The sequence below is a fragment of the Prionailurus viverrinus genome, chromosome X, assembly GCF_022837055.1.
Source record: "Prionailurus viverrinus isolate Anna chromosome X, UM_Priviv_1.0, whole genome shotgun sequence".
Classification (NCBI taxonomy): domain Eukaryota; kingdom Metazoa; phylum Chordata; class Mammalia; order Carnivora; family Felidae; genus Prionailurus; species Prionailurus viverrinus.
In genome coordinates, this window is record NC_062579.1 from 6,457,424 (window position 1) to 6,466,143 (window position 8,720).

The 8,720-nt window shown below is 47.2% G+C and overlaps 1 protein-coding gene across 1 annotated transcript; it reads left to right on the forward strand.

Annotated features, from left to right (window-relative positions):
• The first annotated feature begins 288 nt into the window (after positions 1-288).
• On the forward strand, positions 289-2,457 carry TMSB4X (thymosin beta 4 X-linked). Its single transcript, XM_047844129.1, has 3 exons — positions 289-401; positions 1,503-1,616; positions 2,018-2,457. Exons 2-3 carry the CDS (start codon positions 1,517-1,519, stop codon positions 2,050-2,052), a joined length of 135 nt encoding a protein of 44 aa, XP_047700085.1. The 5' UTR covers positions 289-401; positions 1,503-1,516; the 3' UTR covers positions 2,053-2,457.
• Positions 2,458-8,720: the final 6,263 nt, after the last annotated feature.

Sequence of the window (8,720 nt, forward strand, 5' to 3'; positions counted from 1 at the left end):
CCCACCCCCACCCCCCGTAGGTACCACCCTAGACCCTTAGTTATCATGCCCCGGTCCGCAAGAGCATGCTTCCGCGGCTGTTGCAAAGATCCACGATGCTAAAATAGACACGAAGAGGGAAAATGCATTATGCAGGAAGTGCTGGAGGGTGGGGGGGCTTGGGCCCGTTTTAATTTTCCGCCGTCGTTGCGGTCAGGGTGCACTGGTGCACACGGGGCGGGGGTCCCCCAAACGCCAGGCAGGGTGAGGAGCCGGGGCGCGAAGGGGTTAAGTGGGCCGGCGGGTGACATCACCTCATTTACATAGGAGCGCGCATATAGCGGCGCGCGGCGCGTCCCGCCCGGCATTCGGCGGCGGCCACTGCGCAGATCGGACTTCCCTCGTTCGTGTACCTCGCTCCGGTGAGCCCCAGGGCCCCTGCCTCCTGCCCTCCCGTCCCTTCCCCGCCCCGCGCCCGCGCTCGCCCCTCGGCGGCCGCCTTCCTCCCGAGGCGTCCCTGCAGCCCGAGCCCAAACGGTCCTCCCGGGGAGGCCTGCCTTGGGGGCCTGGGGGTGCCAGACCCTGCCAGATGCTGGGGGGACGGGGTCGGGAACTCGGTGATTTTAAAAAAACGACCCCCCCCCCCCCCAAACCGGACCTTTGGCCGTACAGCTTCGAGGGAACATTTTTTTCTCCCCCGCCCGAGGCATTCTACATTGTCTCTTAGGCGGTGATTAGTCAGGAACAGAAAGATCCTTTGTTCCAACTCACACCCACCCGAACCCGGAGCTTCAACAATTACATTTTTTCTTGTAGCCTCCGAGGGCTTCTTGGGCTCCTATCTGTCCAGATTCAGCCGGCTGGGCTCCACTGTGAGATGGAAAAAAAAAAAAAAAGGGGGGGGGTCAGCCCTTCTTGCGGGGGCTGCCGAATGGCCCCTGCGTGCCGATCACCACCGGTCGATGGGGTGTGGGGCAGCTTTGTGTGCAGCCGGCGGCATTGTTGAGCGCCAGCGAGGAAGCGGTAGGGCGGTGGTCGGAGCGCCGGCCGCAGCTGCCGCCTTTGTGAGCAGAGAAGAAAGCACGGGCGCGCATCTTCGGCGCACAGAGCGCGCATGGAAAATGGCAGCGCTGTGCAGCCCGGGATTCATTTTAAGAATTTTTACTCGATCCCATCCCCCCTTGAAATGGCTTCACCGTGTTCCCCTTTTAACCAGCCTTGAATGGTTACACATTGCAATTCACAACCCGCCGTGGTCAATTTCATTATTCCGAAAGATTCGCCCCCCCCTAATGGGGGAGCGATCTTGCCGGTTTGGGCCCCGGCATTTGGAAATAATGAGGGGGGGGGTTCTTTTTTGTATAGAAAGAGGAAGCTTTAGCCTTGAATGAAAGCGGAAGGAGACAGAGGTGGGGGTTTCAGGCAGGGGACGCGAGGGCAAAAGCGCATTTCTGAGCCGGGAGAGACAAGGGTGGGTCGCTCCTCGCGCGATCTCACCCTCCCTCTTGGCTTTGTATATGCAGCTTCCTCTGCAACCATGTCTGACAAACCCGATATGGCTGAGATTGAGAAATTCGATAAGTCGAAATTGAAGAAGACAGAAACGCAAGAGAAAAATCCGCTGCCTTCAAAAGAAAGTAAGTCTCCCCCCTACCGCCCCCCCCCCCACCACCTTGAGAAAAGGCTGGGCGGGAGGATGGGGAGGGGCTGGGAGGGGAGGGCGGGGGAGTGCGGGGGAGGAGCTGACAGCTCTTAATGATGAATGTGGCCTGCAAAGGCTAATTAAAAATTGTTTTGCAGCCAACCAATAAGGCTTTAATAATTTAATAATGGGATGTTTACAATATATTACGATGCAGTATGTATTCCATTTTATCTGTTCAAATGGTCTTTTTAATGTACATGTTTTCGTGGTGGAACGGCTTGATACTTGGGATATGGGAAGCGATCGGTAAAAGAAAGTGCAATCATCTGACACTAGGCTACACTGAGTCCCCCTAATGAGCTCTTCTCTTTCTTTTTTTCTTTCCTGTCACAGCGATTGAGCAGGAGAAGCAAGCAGGCGAATCGTAATGAGGCGTGCGCCGCCAATATGCACTGTACATTCCACAAGCATTGCCTTCTTATTTTACTTCTTTTAGCTGTTTAACTTTGTAAGATGCAAAGAGGTTGGATCGAGTTTAAATGACTGTGCTGCCCCCTTTTCACATCAAAGAATCGAGAACTACTGACAAACGAAGGCGCCTGCCTCTCCCATCTGCCTGTCTGGCTGGCAGCGAAGGAAAAGAACTTGCATGTTGGTGAAGGAAGAAGCTGGGTGGGAGGACAGTGAAATCTAGAGTAAAAACCAAGCTGGTCCAAGGTGTCCTGCAGGCTGTAAAATGCAGTTTAATCAGAGTGCCATTTTTTTGTTCAAATGATTTTAATTATTGGAATGCACAATTTTTTTAATATGCAAATAAAAAGTTTTAAAACCTGGCTGGTGTGACTGTGGTGTCTGGAAGGAGCGGCTTATTCACACACGAACGCTTTGCCAAAGGGCCGAGAGCGGTCTCGCGGGGGAACGATGATGAGTAACAAACATCGGGTAGTTGGGGGTAAAATCAGAGACGGCGTAGAAATGAATTTCATCCAGGAATGTGAAACACCTCGTGTGTCCTAGGTGATGGGAAGATTATTTCTTGAGGCTGCTTGAATTCCTAGTATGAGTTGTAGGAAAACAAAAATACATTTGCAGTTCTTGCCTTTCATAGGGTTCGATAAGCCAGGGCCGAATTTATTGCATTAATGGAGGTGGTGGTAATTCACAGCACAATCTTTGATTCAGGAGTCAAGGTGAACTTGCTTACTTAGCCAGTTACCAGCATTGACACAAATAGGATTTAAGCAGTTTGGTCATGAGGAAAAACTACATTTTTAACAGCTCCTTTATAAAAGAATGCAAAATGTGCTTCCTTGTCTAATGGCCGGTTTCAATACTCAAAATTGTTTTTATAAAATGATGGGTGCCTTTATGATTAATGAATATCATTTTTAAATAAAGAGGACCTCTTTGGATTTAAACGACGTCAGGACAAGGATGGAATCTATGTTAAATTTAAAGTCCATGGGATTTAATTGGTTCATCTCGAGGGTTTGCCTTTCCTGAGGCTGATAACTTCTTTGAAGTACCTGTTTTAACTGGTGGGGAAAAGCCAAGCCCTTGTTTGGGGCCGTTTAGGTACAGAAAAAGGGAATCGAAATCTCAGGATTTTTTTTTTTTTTAATACAAAGGATATCATTCTCAAATGTCCTTAACGGATTCCTCTGCTTTGTAAGGACGGGTGCAAATATCTTTTTCAAAAATCCTACCAACGTTCTCAAGTGGCAGCAGCCTTTAAGGATGCCAGTTCACCCAGTAAGTATCTCAGCAAAGCTAAGCCTTGGCATGCAGATGTCCAGGAAGTTCAACTGACCCCCCCCCCCCCCCGCCCAATCCCTGCCCCCAAGACTGAAGAAAATGCCCCTCCTGAAGGAGGGGGTGGAGGGCAGATTGTTGATCAGTATTAAACCGGTTGATTTCATTTCCTTTGCTCAACACTTATTTTGAGAAATGCACAGGAAACCATTTACCTGTGGTTTAGACAATCAACCAGACCATCAGCTACAAGCGTATCTGCAGCGCCAGGGAAGGGATGTGTGCCGGTTGGCTGCAAAACCCGAATGCCACAGTCTGCTCAGCCGGCCCTCCAGCCCCGCATTTTCTTTTCCCTCCTGCAAGGAAGGGTGTGGGCAAAATGAAAACACCCAAGGCACAAAGAGAGGCCAAGCCCACGTGGGTTTTCGCTGTGTCCGTTTTTCAAACCATGCGGAGATGAAATGAGCGTTAAGGGGAAAGGAAAAAAAAAAAAGTAAAAATGAAAAATCTGGTAATGATTGAGTTTTGGCGGGGTGGTGTGTGGGATGGGGAAATTCAGAAGCTTCTGTACATATCACACTGTGCACTTAACTACTGCACGTGGGGATGGGGGGGTAGGAGTGGCTACTTTTGTAAAAAAATCTGATGAGTACATTCTGTTTTCTTCCCAAGAGAGGATCTTCCCAGAAGGGCCTGGGCTATCTGTGAATCCATATGGGAATGTATACTGTTATTAGGAGCTTGGAGTAGACGGTCTTTTTCACAGACACGGAGAGTGAGGTCCCCGTTAGAATGAGGGACTGCTCGAATTGAAGGAGGCCATAGCCACCGCATCTTTGACCCTCTCTCCTCCCCCAGGAGGAAAGAGGCCAAGGTTGCTTATGTAAGAGCCTAGGGTCACACAGTCCTGTCCGGGACTTCTGCAAATTTTCAATTGATCCGGACGAATCAAGCAAAAACAGAGGAAGTAAAAACAGACTCACCCAGAGACTCTCAAACAAAACCACCCCAAGCTGGAGCCTTTCTGAGTTCCAGATTATAAATCGAAACATTATTTCATAAAATTGCAAGCACTTAGCACTTGATTTCCCCTCGTAGGGTTCACTGAGCTGGCAAGAGAATAAGAAAAACACCCTGCCCAGCTCCCCCCACCCCCGCATATTTCTCACTTTTAAGAGCGTCTTACAGTGCAATCTAAGAGAATTGAACACACGGATTTGAAGTTCGACTCTATTTTATTTGAATGTTGTAAGAGGCTAGATGACAAATCGAAGACACAGATGTGCAGTGCAGCAAGCTAAGAAGAAAATAATGTTTCCATGGCTTAAATTTGCCTGGCTTATGTGCTCCCTGGATAATTGTACTATATAGCCTCTGACCTCTCTTGTGATACCGTTGGCTTCTGAGACTTGCGGGCAGGGTACGTGTGTGCCCTAAGTTCATACTCCTGTGATTTTCCGTGTCCAATGAGGCCTCGCCTGGTAAGGGGCACATCTTAGGGCTGCAATATCCACTTTTCTTGTCTTAATTGATGCAGACTTTATGTAACATGATGGTTTCGGGGTACCTTTGAATGTGGGAACGTCATAGTGAATAGCACGATTTCAGATGTGTATATATTTTTGGTTACTGATAAACAAATAAATGGTTGCCAGTAGCCAATGGCCAAATACAGCCATAACTTAGAAGCAGTCTTACTAAACACCATGGACTGTTTTTCCTTTTTCTGTGACGGTCTCAGACTAGAATGGCCAGCCAAGGACATTGGCGTTGATTCCACATATTAAGCCTCACTACACTTCTCCTTGGCCTCACATATATATTTTTAAAATATATTTTTGGGGGCGCCTGGGCGGCTCAGTCGGTTAAGCGTCCGACTTCAGCTCAGGTCACCATCTCACGGTCTGTGAGTTCGAGCCCCGTGTCGGGCTCTGTGCTAACTCAGGGCCGGGAGCCTGCTTCGGATTCTGTGTCTCCCCCTCTCTCTGCCCCTCCCCCGCTCATGTTCTGTCTCTCTCTCTCTCAAAAATAAGTAAACAGATTAAACAAATAGATAAAATATATTTTTTAATCAATATTATACAGGGATGTCATCCTCAATATTTATTTGTAATAACCACCTAAATGTAATGAAAGGAAAATCACACATTATGTGGACTCTCCACCTCGTGAAACTTAAAAATTATTTTACAAATAATATTTAAAGAGCTGTGAGCAGTGGCTAATTTGCCACTGTTCTTGGTTGTGCTGATTTTGAATCAACACTTAGAGCCAACTACATTAAGCCAGAGTGCTGGGTCATTAGTTCACCCCACCAATATTTATCAACAGAATAGTCCATGCCGGGCGTTTGTTGATTATTATTATTATATTTGCCACCGAGATCCCTGACCTCATGTGTGTTCCCTTGGCTAAAGATGTTCTTTTCATCTAAATCTGAGCAGAAAATGCTAAGAAATTATTCCTATTCATTTTTAGGGTGAATGATGAACCCAAGGGCCTTGAGGTTTTTAATTCTTTTTCATAAAAAAAAAAATATATATATATATATATATTTTACTAAGTAAACTCTGGACACAACAGGGGGCTTGAACTCATGACGTCAACCAAGATCAAGAGTCACATGCTCTGCCAGCCAGGTGCCCTAGGGCTTTGAGTTTTTAAATACATCTAAACATGTATTCTTTGCTTTACTGTGGACGCTTTCCCCAAATGTATCTATAATGATTCCATTCTAACCCCTCCCAAAGATCTGTGGTGAGTGAAATTTGATGGAAACCAACTGATTCTTTGCACCACAAGAAAATATTTTATTAGCATAGAAAGATTGGGCATAATAATTCTTGCCTGTTATCTTTTTATTTGTTTTATTTATTATTTTTTAAATGTTTATTATTTTTGAGAGAGACAGAGATAGAGTTCGAGCAGGGGAGGGGCAGAGAGAGAGAGAGAGACACAGAATCTGAAGTGGGCTCCAGGCTCTGAGCTGTCAGCACAGAGCCTGATGCGGGGCTGGAACTCACAAACTATGAGATCATGACCTGAGCCAAAGTCAGAGGCTTAACCGACTGAGGCACGCAGGCACCCCTTTATTTTATTTTATATTTTATTTTATTTTATTTTATTTTATTTTATGTTTTGTTTTGTTTTATTCTATTCTATTCTATTCTATGTAATCTCTACACCCAATGTGGGGCTCGAACTCACGACCCTGAGATCAAATGTCGCAAGCTCTACCGACTGCGCCAGCCAGCTGCCCCTTGCCCGTTATCTTTTGATAATCCTTTATGAAGAATGCCCAAGATTCTCGAATGGACTGAATGGATATTATTTTAAAAATCTTTTTCTAGGATTTTAGGATTTTGATGCTGAATTTCTAGAGCAACACTTCTTCTTGCTAAAGCCTTACCCTTCTTTAGCCTCCTTTCTCTAATTTGACAGTAACATTGTTGGGGGCAGAAACAGTCCCTTGAATTTTGAACCCTCTCCCCCTCCCCCCCCAAGAAGATAGCCAGATCCCGACCGCATCAGGATATCTGTAAGTATAGCACTTCTCTGACTGGCAGCTGGGTCACATTTGTTGAGTAGGATTCCACGGCTTTCGACAGAGAGGGACAAGTTATGCTCATGATCTTTTCAAAGCAGCTGGAGCTATATTCCTGGGACATTATTGTCAAACCACCGGAAATTAGGCCTTTCCTCATGACCACACACAGCTCTGTAAGTGCCTGATAGATACCCTTTGGCTACACAGAGACTTCCCGATAGTGTTTTCCCGATCGAGAAACCAAAATAGTTCCCAAGATTAAAAAACATATTTATATATCATCTCGAGTGTCATGTAGGTATTTCAATCTAAAGCAATGGCTTGCAAATAATAATAATAATAATGATAAATGTAATGGCTCGCATGAAGGGTGGAAAGAATCATTCTTCGTTGACGCACCAAGCATCTGTTGAGTACCTCCAGCGTGCCCGGCCCTTTCCCGGTTGCTGGGAATAGAGAGATGAATCAGACCTGGGCCTGATGGGAGAGGCAGACCCGAGAGAGTGAAGGGGTGATACACAGCCACGGGTCTGCTCCTTTGCCCAGCATCTGTTCTCTGAGCTATTTTTGCTCAGCGACACCCTGGGCTGGGAGATACACTGGAACTGGTAAAGGGCTGTGTGACTGAGGGGCTTGAAAATCACCCTCGGGCCGTCCGGAGATATCAGAAGTAAAATCACGTCACCCACGAGACCGAGCGCAGACTCTTCCTGTACAGAAACAGAGCCATCTGGAGGGTAGGGCGAAGAAGCTGTTCGTACTTGTTATGGCAAAAGCAGATTATCGCTGTTACGTGAACCTCGTAGGGGAAGGTAATAAATCATGCTTTTATTGGTATTTCTTAGTCTACGTCTCAATAAGACAGGCTGTAGTGGCTCCACCTGATAAACACTTTTCCTGTTCATTTGCTACCAAGTTTTACACTGGTGCGGACAGAAGATTAATATGTTTGAAATGGTTAAAATTACATTTTTTGCGTGGGACCGCCGAGATTTGCAGCGCTTTGTACTGGGGTTTGCGCGTTCAAAGCGGGCCTTCGGTCGTGTATTGGTTTCCTGACGGCTGCTGTAACAAAGCACCATAAATCCAGGGGCTTAAAACAATACAAATTCATTCGCTCACAGTTCCGTAGGTCAGGAGTCCAACGTCAAGGTACGGGCAGGCCACGTCCCCTCCCAAGGCTCTAGGGGACAATCCTTCTTGCCCCTTCCAGCCTCTGGCGGCTCGGGATAGTCCTTGGCTTGTGGTGGCGTAAATCCGGTGTTGGCCTGTGTCTTCACGTGGCCCTCTCTGTCTCGGTGTCTTGTCCTCTATCTCTTCTAAGGATGCTTGTCATTGGGCTTAGGGCCCACCTGGGTAATCAAGGATGATCTCATCTCAAGATGGTTAACTACATCCTCGAAGACTCCTTTTCCCAATAGGCTCACATTCCCAGGTTGCAGGGATGTGACGTGGGCCAAGCTCATTGGCGGGGCCGCCATTCGACCCGCTAGGAATCATGACCGGTAGGTCTTCTGGTGGAAGCATTGCACTGGGATGGTTGGGGCGGTACGTTGGCGAGCAGCACAGTGGGCAGGGACCTTTTGCGGAACAAGTGGGTTTGTGGAAGGAGAGAGGATAGTCGCGGGGTTCGCATTTTAATCAGAAAGTTACTCCACGTTCTAAGGATCAATATGGAAAACCGGAGCTGTGGGTGAGTGGAGACAAAGGGGCACAGAACGGAAGGAACATCAAAGGTTTGGAATCGCTTATGTGCTTGCTGTGATCACAGAGATCAGTAACATGGGTGGTCACAGA

Coding starts and splice junctions, on each gene's coding strand:
- TMSB4X (XM_047844129.1), top strand. CDS start 1,517: ATGTCTGACAAACCCGATATGGCTGAGATTGAGAAATTCGATAAGTCG. Junction 1,617..2,017: donor TCCGCTGCCTTCAAAAGAAA/GTAAGTCTCCCC, acceptor TTCCTGTCACAG/CGATTGAGCAGGAGAAGCAA.